Source organism: Vicugna pacos, chromosome 2, assembly GCF_048564905.1.
Source record: "Vicugna pacos chromosome 2, VicPac4, whole genome shotgun sequence".
NCBI lineage: Eukaryota > Metazoa > Chordata > Mammalia > Artiodactyla > Camelidae > Vicugna > Vicugna pacos.
The window spans coordinates 74003032-74019883 of record NC_132988.1 but is presented as its reverse complement, the minus strand read 5'-3'; the positions used below and the strand labels follow the sequence as shown (position 1 = coordinate 74019883).

The window sequence follows — 16852 nt, the reverse complement described above, 5'->3', positions numbered from 1 at the left end:
CTAATAGTGATATTAAATCAAGAAAAAATGGCTTAAATAATCTAACAATTGGATTTTTTTAATGTCAAGGCAAAAACTATAGACTTGAGGCAAGAGTGATTAAAATCAATCTACTTCCAAGACTTCAGAATGCTTACCTATCACTTAACTCTAAAGTACTGTAATAGATACATACACCCCAATACAGCAGCACTATTTATAATAGCCAAGATATGGAAGCAAACTAAATGTCCATTGACAGAAGATTCAATAAAGAAGTTGTGTGTGTGTATAAATATATATATATATAGTGTATATATATAATCATCTATGGAATGCTATTCAGCCATAATAAAATAAAATAATGCCATTTGCAGCAACATAGATGGACCTGGAGATTGTCATAGTAAGTGAATTAAGCCAGAAAGAGAAAGAAAAATAACACACGGTATCACTTACATGTGGACTCTTAAAAAAATTACACAAATGAACTTATTTACAAAACAGAAATAGACTCACAGACATAGAAACAAACTTATGGATACCAAGGAGGAAAGGGAATAGGGAGGGATAAACTGGGAGTTCAGGATTTGCAAATACTAACTACTATATATAAACTAGATAAACAACAAGGTCATACTGTATAGCACAGGGAACTATATTCAATACCAAAAAGAACAGGAAAAGGAATACATACATATATATATATCTGTAAAAAAACTATGGTAATAAATTTCATCTTTTGAAATTAGTCAATGCAAACTATAAGGGAGTACTGTTTGAAGCTAGAATTTATATTTAATGTTTTAAAAAATGGGAACCAGTACTTTCAACCTAACCCCTGATATACAGTTCATGGCTAAGGTTTTAAAGATTTAAAGCGGAAGGTACACCATGGGTGTTTCCTCCATCCCTCCTCCCACCTCCTTATTATAATGGTGATAAACTGCTTAATTATTCTTCATGCACAAGGGGGCTAAAGCCTGGAATGTGTAAATCAAAATGCCCCAACACTACAATATCCTCTGAATGTAAGATATTATGCAGCTCTACCAAGAAGCTCATTTGTAATCTTAGAGCCAGGACAAGACTTGGCGATGAATGGGGAGACGTGACGGGCGTGCAGCATGTGCTACAGTGTGGGTAACACAATCTAGCCTTTCAATTAGATACATGTTCCCTTTATTTGGCAGTTAGCATTTCTTGTCTAATTGCCTTTTGTCTGCCTTTAAAATGTTGCCCAATTGTCACAATATGCCATGTTACTGATTTTGTTTTATTTGACACAAAATACTGCTCTGTATCAACTGAATGTTGGCTTCCAGCTTTTCCATAGATAAAAAATGAGCCATTTTTCCACTGGAGGCAAACTCCTTTCATGGATATCTGTCAACTACCAAGGAACATCCATAGGAGCTTCGAGAAGAACAAAAAACTAGAAAATACCACGTATATCAAATTTATTTGCAATTGATTTTCTCTTCCAAATCTGTATGAAGAGCTTCATGTTTTGAAAATCAGATTGGCTTTAAATGAAGAACAAGATCCCACTATTTTAAACCTCCCCAGAGAAAATCCTTTGATAATATGAATCATTAGCTTATAAGAAAATTAAACAATGTACATCTGGATAACCAGGTCCAAAGACATGTAATTATACTTTAAAAAGCAGATAATACCTATGCACTGAAAACATTAACAATCCTGATCATCTTACTGAATTTTCCAGATGTTTAGCTTGACATTTTTGGAACATCTGCAACTCAAGTTGGCAGCTTCTCGGTGTGTATCCTCAAGGCTCAGTTTCATTCTGTAACAATTAGCCTAAATGGCTGGTAATTAGACCTATATGTAGCTTCTAAGGGTAAAAGCAATGTCTCGGGGGTGGTCTCCAAAAGGAGAAGGAACATAAAACAGCCTTTGCTTCTCGTTCCCTGTACTTTCAAGGCCTGCCTGACATGATCTCAGAAGAGACTCCAAGTCACTGAACAGTGAAGTTGAGTCTGTGAAGGGTTCACTCCTAGGCTGTCTTCCTTACCTGGTTGCAAAACAGAGGCTGACACTGAGCTGCAAAGCACTGGGCGACCCCATTTCGACACGTACACTTGGCGCACCGACTCAACCGCCAGTCCTCCCCATCTTGAAACACATGGCCTTCGTAGAAACAGGGTTCTGGAAGGTCAGAGAAGTAAGGATGACCGGGAGCACTGCACTCGCTTATCCCAGGGCCGACTGCATGGCTGCGCGGCCAGTGCAGTCACGCAGGGCCCGGTGCTCAGGGGCGCAGTGCAAACAAGCGGGTCCCACACTAGGGAGGTAATGCTCTGCAGTCACCATGTGGGAGCCTTAATAACCTTCTCTCTGAGTTTCCTAAGTGAAGTCTGGGGCGACAAGGTAGCATGTGCTAGGGGGCTCCAGACCTGGTCTGGCATGGTCCCACCTCCCTCCTGCTTGGTCCCTGCCTTCCTGGGTTCTCAGGAGCCTGATCCCAAATCTGCTCAGTGAACGCTGCCACCCTCCACCCACAGTGGGTACCTGGGTGTGGGTGCCTGGAGCGTGCACATGCCCTACACACCAAGTAGCTGGGTGGGGCCCAGCGTGCCCGTGGAGGCCTCATCCACCTGGCAAATATCCCCGTGCCTGATGGAGGGTGTCACTAATAGCAAATTAAAAACATGACAGGTTGAGAAAGACCACAGAAGAAAAGAAAAGCTTCCCCCTCTTCCTGCTTGGTGAACTGGGACCCTGTATTTTTATTAGGCACCCAGCAAATGATGGCCGTGAGCACTGGCTGATCCTTCAACCTCTCCAGGGAAAAATATTTCTAATAGATCTTTCTCATGGAGAGCCAACAAGAAGGCCTCCTGAAACATAAGAAAGGAGCCCACAAATTCAGAGAGCCCACTCTTCACCCCATCTCTAAACTCTGCTGTTGGAGTGTTTTTACTTGCAGGGTTATTTGGCCCCAAGCAGCTGCTGGCCCTTTTCTGGTGGGTGACATCTGAAATGCAAGAGGAATGCATTCTACTTTCATCATTTCCTAACACACTTTTGAATCCCTGGAATGATTCTCCAGGGTAAATGTTTGCCAGGAATGGAATAACTGCGGATCAAAAAGAAATCAGAAGGCTTTTAAAGGGACAAGGCAAGAACAGAATGTAGCTTCCAGGTGTTATTTAAAAAACTATCATTTTAGCTATTATATTCCAAGACAGAATATAATGCAGCAATGACAATAATTTGTATTTATTGTGAAGTAGATACTACTTCATTATAAAAATGGAAAGGGACATATATCCCTAAAATGTAATAAGGGGTACTCAGACCAAGCGTGGATACTGAGGAGAGGAAGACTTACAAGTGTGTCCCGGGCTTGCCGAGCCGTGCCTTGGTCTGCAGGGAGGCGCAATCTCTACAGCAAAGATGCCATAAAGACAGATTAAATACCTGCTTCCTGCTCAATGTGTTTTGGAGAAAGATGTTATGCCACCTGCGTGGACACAAAGACTAGTCAGGACACTCAGTGCTAGTGATACTGCCCAGAGAAGTGATTTGTTCGTTCTTCTCTCCACCAAGAGGCAGGAGGAGGTACCTCGGCCTCATGGAATCATATCAAAGGATCTTGTCCTTCCTCCATTTCCTTCTCAGGAGCTATGAACGCAGAGGGATGCATCTGGCCAAGGCAAAATAAAAAATCAGAGGGTCGCAGAATCTCAAGTTTGGAATGGAGCTTAAAGATTTGTTCCAACCTCACTTTCTTTGACATCGCTTCCTGCCAAGTGCAAGACTACATCCAGGTTCCAGTAAAGAATGGGCTTAGGGATCTCTGAGCCACATTGAGCAAGAAAGAGAAGAGCTGGGATGTCCCAGGTAAACCTCAGAGGAAAAGAATGTCTCTCTCTGTAAACTCATACTCACTCCCAGGGCCCACACACACTGGGCAGCAGCCTCCTTCGGGGATGAATTCCAGCTCCTGGCGTCCACACGTCAGCCGTGGGCATGGCTGAGGGGTGCACCGGACTTCCCCATGAGTGCAAGAGCACACGCTACATGGTGGGGAGGCCCACTCTGTGCCATGCTGTGTGTTAGGAAAAAGGAAGAAAGATAAGGTTATTGTCAGAATACAAGCTTTCATTTGACTGAACAGAAGTAAGCCTTCTTGCAAACAAACGAAGGATGGAACTCAGGAAGGATGGAAGAAGGCTCTAGGCTTGCAAGGTTGAGAACAGGGTTTGCAATATTCCAAGTCAGACAGAGACGAATTTAAAAATAAACTTTCATTTTCCTTCCTTCATTCCTAAGATTTTATATTTGAAACTTTCAGAAAAGCACAAATAGAAAATAAAAATTACCCCAGTCTCATCATTTAGAAAATTCTCTGAAGACGAAAGTAAAATACATACACATACACATGGATCTACTGAATTCTTTATAACAGTTATATTATTTTCAATAGCTCTCACTCTGATCCTGTTTCTTTTTTTGCCTTTACTTTTTACCCTGATGCATTTCCATATTTGGGTTCTCAATCTCTCCCTGCCCCCATCTTTCTCTCTCTCCTGTTCCAAGGATCTGAGGGCCCCAGGGAAAGTGTGATTGGCAGCAGGAGGCATCTGGCGAATCTGGTTCTCCCATAAATCCGTGTGAGGGTATCCATCTACACATGCAGAACGCTCCTAGTCAACTTCAGGCTGGGGTACAGCATTCCCAAAGGCAGCACTGCATCAGGGATCTAACAGAACCGTGTTTTGAGTTACGTGATTTACTAAGTACCAAAAGTAAATGAACCACTCTCAAGATGTGATGCAGAGTGATGGGGGCTGAACCCTGAATGTGAAAAACTACAAATATGTTGACTGCTTGGGGAAGTAGCTCTTAAATATGTTCTCAATGGCAGAATGGTAGCCTTTTAAAAGACGTATAAAAAAATTAGCTTAATGAAAAAAGTTTTCATCCTATAACATTTTCTTAAATATTGGAACCTGCCTTCCTTTGCCTCACTTAAATGTAGCATATGATATCTGATTCAGCACAAATCATATATAGACTTCCATTAAAAACATCACACGTTGCAGGTGCTGAATCACCCAAATATAATCTGAGGATTTCAACTGTGTCGTAGCATAGAAAATAAACATTCTCTAGCCTCTCTTCAAGCCAGCATCCAGAATAATTATTCTCTTTCAAACACAAAAGAACCCCGTCTTACCTAAACAAGTCAGTACTTCTTTATTCTGCAAATCCCTGCAGGTTGCAAGCATGCCAGGTCTGACATTTTGGAATACTAAGAACTTATGCTATTATTGTAACAACTATAGTCATAGTCACTGTCTTCCAGTCATTTGGGAACCAAGTCCTCATCTTACTATCACGATTACTTTCCTTAGGTGGACTCACTGGGACTACCAGAGGGCAGAAGTACAAGGAATGCACTGAGTTGGATGAACCCAGTATTTCCTTGGATGCATACATGTTCTCAGATCCCAGCTCAGCCCTCTCTGCTGTGGGGACTATGAACGAGTGCCTTAATCTTTCTAAGTTTCAGCTTCCTGGTCTAAAAAACTGAAATGGTATGACAATATTCCCTTCACTTGAATATTATAAAGGTTAAACAAGGTAGTTGTTAAAGAGCCAGCAAGAAGGGTGGCAGGTAAGAGGTGCTCAGTCCTCTCCCTTCTCTCCACTGCAGGAATCTCCGGCCTTCCTATTCCTTTTCACACCTCTGTGTGACTGTGATTGTGGTAATGGATGCAGATGCCAAGGCCGAGTCCCCTCCCATCAACTTGTACTTCTTCTATAATTAAATATAAAATTTCAAATTTAGTACATCATATAATGGGCAAGTCCACAACTTGCTAATAAACTATTGACTGATAAAATATAGCAGGCAGTTGACCTTTGCACTTTGAAAGGACCAAGCATAAAAGCAAAGGAAGAAATTACAAGAGAAAAATTGATAGGTTCCGATGAGTTAAAAATTTTAAAGTCAAAAAAAAAATTTTAAAGTCTGTCAAATATACATTATAAAAAATTTAAAAGGCAAATAACAAACTGATTTTTAAAAACTGCAAGTTATATTAATTAGAATTACACTCTACTACATCAAAGCCTTTACAAGCAATAGGAAAAAACAAAAATCCAAGACAGGAGGCAAGATCAAGATGGTAGAGTAGGAAGATTCTAAGCTCACCTCCTCCCATGGACACAGCAAATTCATAACTACATGTAAAGCAACTGTCTCTTAAGAACAACCTGCAGATTAGTGGAACAGCTCTTCTACAATTAGGATATAAAGAAAAAACCCATTGAGGTGGGTAGGAGGAGACCCCTCCCCGCAGCAGGCAACTCAAAAGCAGAATGGGATAACAAACTTGGAGGTCCTCCCTGAGGAGTGAGGGGTTCAAGCCCCATATTGGGCACCACAGCCCTGGAGATCTACACCAGGAAGAGAGGCTCCCATAACTGGCTTTGAAAACCAGTGGGGCTCACAGCTATGGAAGCCAGAGAGCTACAGGAAACTGAGACTCCACTCCTGAAGGGCTTGTGTACAAACTCACTCTCTCTGAGTCCCAGCACAGAGGCAGCAGTATGAAAAACACCTGGCACTCTAGCCAGTTTGACAAGGTCTTCCCAGCATGCCCTCCAGCCTGCACCAACTCCAACTCTAGCCATCCCACCAAGGCAGCAACCCCAACTCAGCCCAGGAGAGCCTTGGCTGGTGCCCACTTCAACTCCAGGCATCTTGCCAGGGAGGCCCTAACCCAGCCTGAAGCACCCAAAGCCCACCCCAGCCCACGCCTGCTCCAGCCCCAACTGGCCTTCCAAGGCCACCTGGCATACACAATCTACAAAGGGGACACACCTACACAAGGCCTCACCTTCAAGACCGGGAGAGGTAATGGTCTCCCCAAATTCACAGAAACACAGAAAATCAAACAAAACGGGGATGCAGAGGAATCTGTTCCAAAAGAAAAAAATAAGATAAAACCCCAGAAAAAAAAAATCTAATGAAACAAAGGTAAGTAATTTACATAGTAAGGAGTTCAAAGCAATGATCATAAAGATGCTTGCTTACAGGAATTGGGAGAATGACAGACCACAGTGAAAAGTTCAACAAAGAGTTAGATATTGAGCATTTTTTTCATGTGCTTACTGATCATTTGTATTTATTCCTTGGAGAATTGCTTGTTTAGGTCTTCTGCCCATTTTTGGATTGGGTTGTTTGTTTCTTTCTTATTAAGTCATAAGAGCTGCTTATATATTCTGGAGATCAAGCCTTTGTCAGTTTCATCGTTTGCAAAAATTTTCTCCCATTCTGTAGGTTGTTGTTTTGTTTTACTTATGGTTTCCTTTGCTGTGTAGAAGCTTGTAAGTTTCATTAGATCCCATTTGTTTATTCTTGCTTTTATTTCTATTGCTTGGGTAGACTGCCCTAGAAGAACATTTTTGAGATGTATGTCAGATAATGTTTTGCCTATGTTTTCCTCTAGGAGGTTTATCGTATCTTGTCTTATGTTTAAGTCTTTGATCCATTTTGAGTTTATTTTTGTATGTGGTGTAAGGGAGTGTTCTAGCTTCACTGTTTCACATGCTGCTGTCTAGTTTTCCCAACACCATTTGCTGAAGAAACTGTCTTTATTTCATTGTATATTCTTGCCTCCTTTGTCAAAGATGAGTTGACCAAAAGTTTGTGGGTTCTTTTCCAGGCTCTCTATTCTGTTCCATTGGTCTTCATGTCTGTTTTTGTACCAATACCATGCTGTCTTGATGACTGCAGCTCTATACTATACTATTGTCTGAAGTCTGGGGGAGTCATTCCTCCATCCTCTTTCTTTCTCTTCAGTAATGCTTTGGCAATTCTAGGTCTTTGATGGTTCCATATAAATTTTATTATGATTTGTTCTAGTTCTCTGAAATATGTCCTGGGTAATTTGATAGGGATTGCATTAAATCTGTAGATTGCCTTGGGCGGTGTGACCATTTTAACAATATTGATTCTTCTAATCCAGAAGCATGGGATATCTTTCCATTTTATTAAGTCTTCTTTAATTTCCTTCATCAATGGTTTATAGTTTTCTACATATAATTCTTTCACCTCCTTGGTTAGATTTATTCCTAGGTATTTTATTACTTTGGGTGCTATTTTAAAGGGGATTGTTTCTTTACTTTCTCTTTCTGTTGATTCATAATTAGTGTAAAGAAATGCAACTGATTTTTGTACATTAATCTTGTAACCTGCTACCTTGCCAAATTCTAAAATATAAAAAAGAAACAATGAGAACTGAAGGATGCAACAACTAAAATGAAAAACAACAACAACACCACCACCAGAAAGAATCAGCAGCAGATAACACAAAAGAATACATAAGCAACATGGAAGACAGACTAGTGGAAATCACCTAATCATTACAGCAAAAAGAAAAAAAGAATTAAAAAAAAATGAGGATAGCTTAAGGGACCTCAGCGACAACATCAAGCATACTAACATTCACACTACAGGGGTTGCAGAAGGAGAAGAGAGAAAGGGATAGAAAAGTTATTTGAAGAAATAATGGTTGAAAACTTCCCTAAGCTGGGGAAGGAAACAGTCCCAAACAAGATGAACTCGAAGAGATTAACACCAAAACATGTCATTAATATAACAAAAGATAAAGAGAGAATTTTAAAAGCAAGAAGAGAGAAACAATGCCTCACATACAAGGGAAGCCAGACAAAGACACTACAAAAAAAACAAAATCACAAAATAATATCTATGATAAAATAGATGTAAAAATCCTAAAAAAAAATTAGCAAACAGAATTCAATATATTGAAAGGATCATATGTCAGAATCAAGTGGGATTTATTCTAGGGATGCAAGATGGTTCAATATCCACAAATCAATCAATGTGATACACCATGTTAACACAGCAAAGGGCAAAAATCACATGATCATCTCAAAAGATGCAGAAAAGGCATCTGACAAAATCCTATATTCATTTATGACAACAACTGTCAACAAAGTGAGTACAGAGGAACATACTTCAACATAATAACAGCCATATACAACAAACCCACAGCTAACATCACACTCAGTGGTAAGAAGCTGAAATTCTTCTCTAAAGTCAGGAACAAGGTAAGAATGCCCACTGTCATCATTTTTATCAACACAATTTTGGAAGTCCTTGCCACAGTGATCAGGTAAGAAAAAGAAATAAAAGGGGTCCAAATTGGAAGGGAAAAAGTTAAAAATCACTATTTGCAGATGACAATACTAAAAGGAATAAAATCCCAATGGAAAATGTAGCAATAAGTTTATAGAATATTCAGCTTTACTAACTGCAAAAAATATTAATTTAAATAAAATTAGATAATATCTTTTAATATCAGATATGGGAACTGTTTAAAATTCATAGTGGTTATTTTTAGGGGAGCTGCAGTGGAGTGGGATTCTCCTACACAGAGCTTTCTCTCACTTTAACACCTGGAATAACTCAGCCAGCTGGGGCCTACCCAAGGTAATCAGACTTGAAAAGAAGCTATACTATCTGTAATATTCCCCTTGGGTTTATCATTAGACACAGACAACTTAAAATTGAATTTTAATGACCATAGATGTCACAGCTTCAATACACAAAATCTTTAGATGCTTTGATCTGCTAATTTCACTTTTAAGAAGTTATCTGAAGAAAAATGATCAATGATATACAAGAAAGTTTAAATACAAAGAATTCCATCTCATTGTTCTTTATAGCGAAATTGGAAGTCTTTCAGTGAATATTGGAAACAACCCAAATATCTAATAATAGGAAGTCACATTCTCCAAGAGTATGTGGGGGAACTACTTACAACATAATGTCATGTAAAAAAGCAAGACATAAACTGGATACACAGTATACAATATGTAAAAACATAAATCTCTATCTACCTATCCATCCATCCATCTTCACTGCCACCACCCTTCAAGAAAACCGAGGGAACAATAGTGGTTTTCATAGTTAGAGATTACTAGTGGATTTTTCTCTGCTTGCATACTTTTCTATTTTCACAAATTTTCTCCAATAAACAAATATTCACTTTTGTCATCAGAGAGCAAAGTACTGTTTAAAATATCTAATGAATCATTTATATATCTTAAATAAAGTAGAATTAGAAGGTTGCTTATAAAACAACTTGAAGTGAACATCTTTACTCTATTAAAAGTTAAGACATTGCTTCTAAACATCTAGACATTTTATTGAAACAAGAGCTTGTTTTTGTTACTACTAAGAAACACTGTCATTTCTTAAACATCTGCAATCATACCACCTCTCAGACTGAGACCACAGAACTTAATTATAATAATAACCTGTCAATCACCAAAGTTTTCTCATCTGTAAAATGAGAGGGCTCTATTAGCTGATCTCTTCGGTACCTTCAAGTTCTTGAATGATGTGAATCTATTATCTAACTCAAGGGACATAAAATTAAGGAAGGGAGTCTCTCTTCACAATAAGCTTGAGGATTATAGGAATAACAATGAACATTTGCCAGGGAGACCCCCCCTGCTTGATGTCAAAGCCACAGATGCCCCAGACAGTGATCCAAAGTGCACAGAATGATGGAGGCGAATGACTCTCACTTCTCCCTTTGACATGAGTCACATGAGTCCCCTCCATTTTCATCTCCCACTCTTACCGCTAAAACAGTGATACCTCTCTCACGGGCTTTGGTACATGTAGATAGATAGATAGATAGATAGATAGATAGATAGATAGATAGATAGATAGATACTCAATTTTAAATTTCACAGTGTTCTCTATACCCATTTACAAAAGTCTTATTTTTCATTAGCACTGTAACAGCAAAGAAAGCTCTGTAAAATCAAGAAATAATGGATACACAAAGCAATGCTCCTACGAGACCCGTTTTCAGCTGTGCCATCTTAATCTCAATACCTTTTGAAAACATGAGATTTTGACACTGGGCAAAAGCATATTCTGCAGAGAACATCTTAAATATATTCTTCTGCATAGCCAAATAACAAGTCAGCTTGGCTACTGACATAAGTCCAAAGGAAAGATGAGGTCATAAAGTATTTGCCTGGTTTACTGACAGAAGAAAAAAATAATTTTTCTTTATATAATTTGTTCCCGTTACAAAGTTATAGATCCAGAATACTAAATATCTAGGGATGCTCAGTGCATATTGTAATTACATCCTCTACTTTGAAGAGAACAAAGCTGCAGAATTCAATATTCATTTCTTTTCTCACACACACAAATTAGTTCTCCTTTTAGCCTCACAAACAGGCAAAACAGGCAGACCTCTCTCTCCGCACTCCGGATTCAATCGGATGTGGTCACTGGGGCATCACCACCTGCCACTTTCTTTTTCAGTGACTCTTCAAGCACTATTTTCTCAGACACAATATTATCTGGTGCTGAGGTTAAATTAGTACAGAGGAAAAGAAAGGGGGTTAAAGGTCCTTTCTCCTCCCTTTCACAAGCTAATTTGTGGGGGGAAAGAACAGGGAAAAAGAAATCCCCCACTCTTTAGGAAGAATTATTTCAGGCTTTTCTCCCTAACTGGTTGGCAAGGCTGGGCAGAGATCCAAAAGCTCATTTGCAAGGATAGCTTTGGGAGGTCATGGATGAAATAGTCCCCCAAATGCTGGCTGTAATAAGCCCATGCTAAAATCTCAAATAACCTGGAGTCAGCCAAAAGGCTCAAGAGTTTTCCTCCCTCCAAGGAAGATGTGGGGACTTGTCTTGACTTGCTGGAATGCCAGTTGTATAAGGTGATGCCCACAATGCCCGCAAAGGAGGTCTGCTTGCCAGGTATGGCTGTTTCATTAAAGGTGGCCTCCTCACGCGGCCCGGAGCTCCGACCATCCTTTACTTTCCTTCCTTTCAACTCCATTCTCTGGAGATGGCATCACTCCAACACCACACTCACCACACTAAAGCCTCTTCTGAATCTCTCTCTTAGGGGGAAGCTTCACTTCACCATTCCAAAGTTCTTAAAACACCAGGCTATTTTATAGCTACTGGAAGAAAGTCTCATAATCCGCCCCAAGCGAGGCAAGCCAGAGGCTAAAGAGAGAGGATTACCACTGTTTTTAGTGGGACAGGAAAGTGCTCTGGAAACTGCTTCCCAAGCAAGCAGACAGGGCAAAACAGAAAAGGCTCCAAGATTCAGGAAGAAATACAGTGATGCAAGTGACAAGGTGAGTCTCAGTTCCAACCCAGACAAGCATTTCACCCACTCAAGAAAATGAATAATAATAATAAGATTTTGGCAACAATCTAGAAAGGTGAAGAAAGAAAGAGAGAAAGGAAGGACAGGAAGATGAGAAACACAAACACTTTAACTTTATTAAGACTAAAATTGGAGACTTTTGTTTCAAGTTGAAAAAAATCATTCTTCTAATCCTATTTGAAGTAGACCACCAGAAACTATTTCTCCTTCAAGCCACAGTTCCTGAAATTCAGACTTTTTCGTAGTTACATCAAGTACCAGAAACTTAATTATAACACTTTCTGGGGGAGTATATTTTGAGAGTTGCATATGGGAAAACAACACATGGACATAATCTTAGCTGGTTTAGAGCTTTCTGCGTGATGCGGTACAGCAGAAGGGGGGAAGTGCAAGGGAGGCAGGGAGGAGGACTTTTTAAACTCTTCCAGAAAAAGTAGGAGGCCAAGTGGATTTCTAACTAACGCATAGGCAGATCTGTGGTCCCTGAACCGACCCACCGCACAAGTGAACAATATACCCTTGGGACAAGGACATGGATAAGCTGGAGAAGGGATTTACTCATTGTTTGAGTCCTCTAGTCATTGATCTTTATTGAGCACCTATTGGGACAAGTTCACTGCCAAGTGCCAGGTGTCTCACCAGGGAGGCAAGGAAGATCACTATAAAGATAGAAAAAATATTGTCCATGCTATCAGGCCTCTTAAATGATACAAATGAACTTATTTACAAAACAGAAATAGACTCACAGACATAGAAAACAAACTTATGGTTACCAAAGGGGAAAGCAGAGGGGGTGGGGAGGGATAAATTAAGAGTTTGGGATTAGCAGATACAAACAACTATATATAAAATAAACAAGGACCTACTGTATAGCACAGGGAACCATATTCAATATCTTTCAATAATCTATAAAGGAAAAGAATCTGAAAAAGAATATATATATATATATATATGCATAACTGAATCACTTTGCTGCACACCTGAAACTAACATAAATTGTAAATTAACTATACTTCAATTTAAAATGGTAAAAGAAACAACCTAAATGTCCATCAACAGATGACTGGATAAAGAAGATGTGGTATATTTATACAATGGAATACTATTCAGCCATAAAAACCGACAGCATAACACCATTTGCAGCAACATGGATGTTCCTGGAGAATGTCATTCTAAGTGAAGTAAGCCAGAAAGAGGAAGAAAAATACCATATGAGATCGCTCATATGTGGAATCTAAAAAAAAAAACAAACCATAAATATAAAACAGAAACAGACTCATAGACATAGAATACAAACTTGTGGTTGCCAAGGGGGCAGAGGGTGGGAAGAGACAGACTGGGACTTCAAAATGTAGAGTAGATAAACAAGATTATACTGTACAGCACAGGGAAATATATACAAGATCTTGTGGTAGCTCACAGCGAAAAAAAATGTGACAATGAATATATGTATGTTCATGTCTAACTGAAAAATTGTGCTCTACACTGAAATTTGACACAACATTGTAAAATGACTATTACTCAATAAAAAAAAGTTTAAAAAAAAGATAAGAAGATTGCACATGTGCACAAACATAACACGAGCAAACAAATGACAAGTGTCATTAGAGCCATTCATGCTAAGATTAATTGAACTCTGATGTCTCATGTCCTGGTACCACCTCTTATTTAAGATGTTTGTTGTCCCTCCAGACCCTGGCCCTATTTTGGATCCTGGGGCTCCTTCACTTGAAAGATTCAGCTTAAGGTCTTGATCCTGAACCACACACCTGTTCCAATCATAATGAACTGGCATTAATTCCATCATCACTCTGCCCTGCAGCACTTCCCATTTCACAGGGGATCCTTTTGTGTGATGTGCAAATTTCCACCACCCACCATAACACAGACTGAATTAAGCAGCGCAGGATGACACACGGTGTGAAGACGTACATCCTGCTTGGGTGTCATTCAGCAGTACATTGTGCAGAAGTGAAAGAATGGCTTCCTCAGGTAATGTGGAGACAGGGGCTCGAGTGAGATGATCCTGTCCCATGGGGAAAGTGCACTGTACTCACAGAGTTTTAGGTACACACGCTGAATAGCAGCCTAGAGTGGATATATCAAATCCGGCTAACCTATGCTCTCTCCTGAATGGGCAGAGACACTAACTTGGGGAAAGTTCTGTATCCGGTGGAAGATGAGGATTAAAGCAAAGAGCCTCTTTCTATCACATTCAACCTCACCTGCTGCCTCAAGGGAACATGTAGGTACAAGTGGAGATGAGCTGTAGCCATCCTATTTTCATAATTTCTATTATAAATCTTGCAATGATCCTTTTAAATCAGTATTTAATATCTCTAAATTAATCCTACAGGATCTGGAATGAGAAAGTATAATAAAAGAACTTTAGTACTGATTTCCAGTACTGTAATTCTAAACGGGAAGGGGCTGGGGAGAAGTGAGCTTTTTGCCCCCTGCGGGAAATTTGGCCATGCCTGCAGACATTTTCTGGTTGTCAGAATGCGGACAGTGCTATCTGGTGGGTAGAGACCAGAAATGCTGCTAATCATCCAACAATACATAAGATGGCCCCCCAAAATAAAGCCTAAAACATTAATAGTGCTCAAGTTTAGACACTGCATCCTGAATGAGGAGTAAGAAGACCAGGGTTCTAGGCCAGGTCACACCACTTATTAGTAAGACATTGGGAAGTACCTTAAACTCTTGCAATTCGACTTCTTCATCTTTAACACAAGAGTAATAACATCTGCTCTATTAACCCACTCAGGGTTGTTTGTAACTATCAAGTGAAAACACGTACATGGTACCCAAAGGGAAGCCAGTCCTTGCACTATTCAGCAACATGGCTTCTTCATCAAACATTCTCAGACTATTCTTTCTACAGACACAAATTCAATTGACAAATGTTTATGGGGGCTATGGAATAAACAGGACAGTTTTAATCTTATTCGAGAAACCTTAATGCCCACAGAAAGTCAAATGAGCTTGAGATCCTCCACAACCCAAACCAAAAAAGAAAGAAAGAAAGAAAATCCTCTCTTGTCAACACAAGTTTAGCATTCAGCCCTCCCTTGTCAATGAGCTACAGACACAGAATCAACCATGGGTCAGAAAATACTTACTGCGTGGATTTTCTTTTCATGATGGCAAGATCCGGGAGTCCCCGGCACACACTCAGGGCAGCACTGGTTGGCGGGTATTTGAAGCACTTCTCCCTGAGCATTTAAAAACAGTTCAGTGTCAAATAGCAGCAGCAAACAGTCACGCCAGATTCGCTACATCTCATGAGTTTTCATGGGTGACAACAATAAACAGGATAAACTAACAAAGAGGACTCTCTGTCAAGATGAGCTGTTCTCAAAGATAAAATGAACCCGTTTGTGAAAGTGATTTCCTTAATAATTGTCTCCATCTTTTCACATGTAATGAAGTGAAGAATTTTATTCACTAGAAATGCTCCATCTGTGTGTCACACCAGAAAAGCGGTCGGGGTGAGAGAAGAACTCTATTTCCCCAAAAGGGATAAGAGAAGACATGGATCAGGGGTGGCCACAGAGCTGGCAGGTCTTCTAATATCCTACAGAGGCCTGATGCAGCCAGCAGGGGGGGAGCTGAAGTTCCACTGTTCCCTTTCACCTGGGACACAGAGTAACAGAGTAGCAGAGTGCACGGGGCAGGTAACCGAAGGACAGAGCTGGGAGAGGAAACAGTATTGCCGTGGGGGTATCACATGTACCGTGGGGAGCCGGGTAGAATTCCTGGGCTCCAAAAAAGATCGACATTGTTTATCAAGGCTTCTGTAATTGCAATTGTGTTTTCTATCAATACGTGACACTATCAAGGGAATGGGCCTCCATGTGATACCCTAGGATTTATTGGGAAGCTGTCACATGTTAACTAACCATCTATTGGCCACTGTGAAGGATCTGTTTCTCTAAAAGTTATTAAAACTATGGCACAAACATTTTTCTTTGAGGCCCAATTTTCCTTCTATTAGATCTTCTGACTTATCTTGTTTTTTCCACTTAGCATTTCTTCAAGTCTAGGGATGTGGCAAAACAGGTAATTCGTTGTATTGATCAAAAATGGTAGAGGATCCTACAATAACCAGGAGATCATGACTTGTCCACAAAATAAAAGTCTACAAAGAATTCAGCTGGTAAATTTGAAAAGTTTTGTATGTATTAATGTTTCTTTGTTATTTTGGGCTGCTTCCATTAAAAAAAATTGTACCTACAAAATAATTTAATTTTATATAACAGCATGCACAAGAGTGGATGGGAAATGGGACTGTAATTTCACAACTGTTAATCCACTAAACAGATAAATACATCAGTAATAATGATCACCAAATTCTTATCTGCTTAATAAGGGATAAAACTTATATGATATGGGATTTTATAAAATGCTACATACGCTGCAACATTAATGAATATTCACAAATGTGTCATGTGAGCCCCAAGTAGAAGCTAACCTTGCCTAAATTCCACCGAGACAGTAAATATAGAAAACAGATCACTCTAATTTCCACTAAGAACTTCATACAGATAGAAAATGAGATAATCCAAACGTTTGCAGCTGCAGCCCCACGATGTAATGCAGCGTTTCTTTGCATGGCATTGTCCTCTGTGCATACCTGTTCTCCAGAAAAT

The 16852-nt window shown here is 39.7% G+C and overlaps 1 protein-coding gene across 1 annotated transcript in view; it reads right to left on the bottom strand.

The window, feature by feature from the left end:
* The window catches only part of FRAS1 (Fraser extracellular matrix complex subunit 1), a 398805-nt gene that overhangs the window by 229249 nt on the left and 152704 nt on the right, over positions 1-16852 (bottom strand). Inside the window, exons 4-6 of the mRNA XM_006198228.4 lie at positions 15323-15415; positions 3898-4057; positions 2018-2151 (exon numbers count right to left, since the gene is read on the bottom strand). Coding sequence (XP_006198290.1) covers positions 2018-2151; positions 3898-4057; positions 15323-15415 — 387 coding nt within the window. The remainder of the gene's footprint in view (positions 1-2017; positions 2152-3897; positions 4058-15322; positions 15416-16852) is intronic.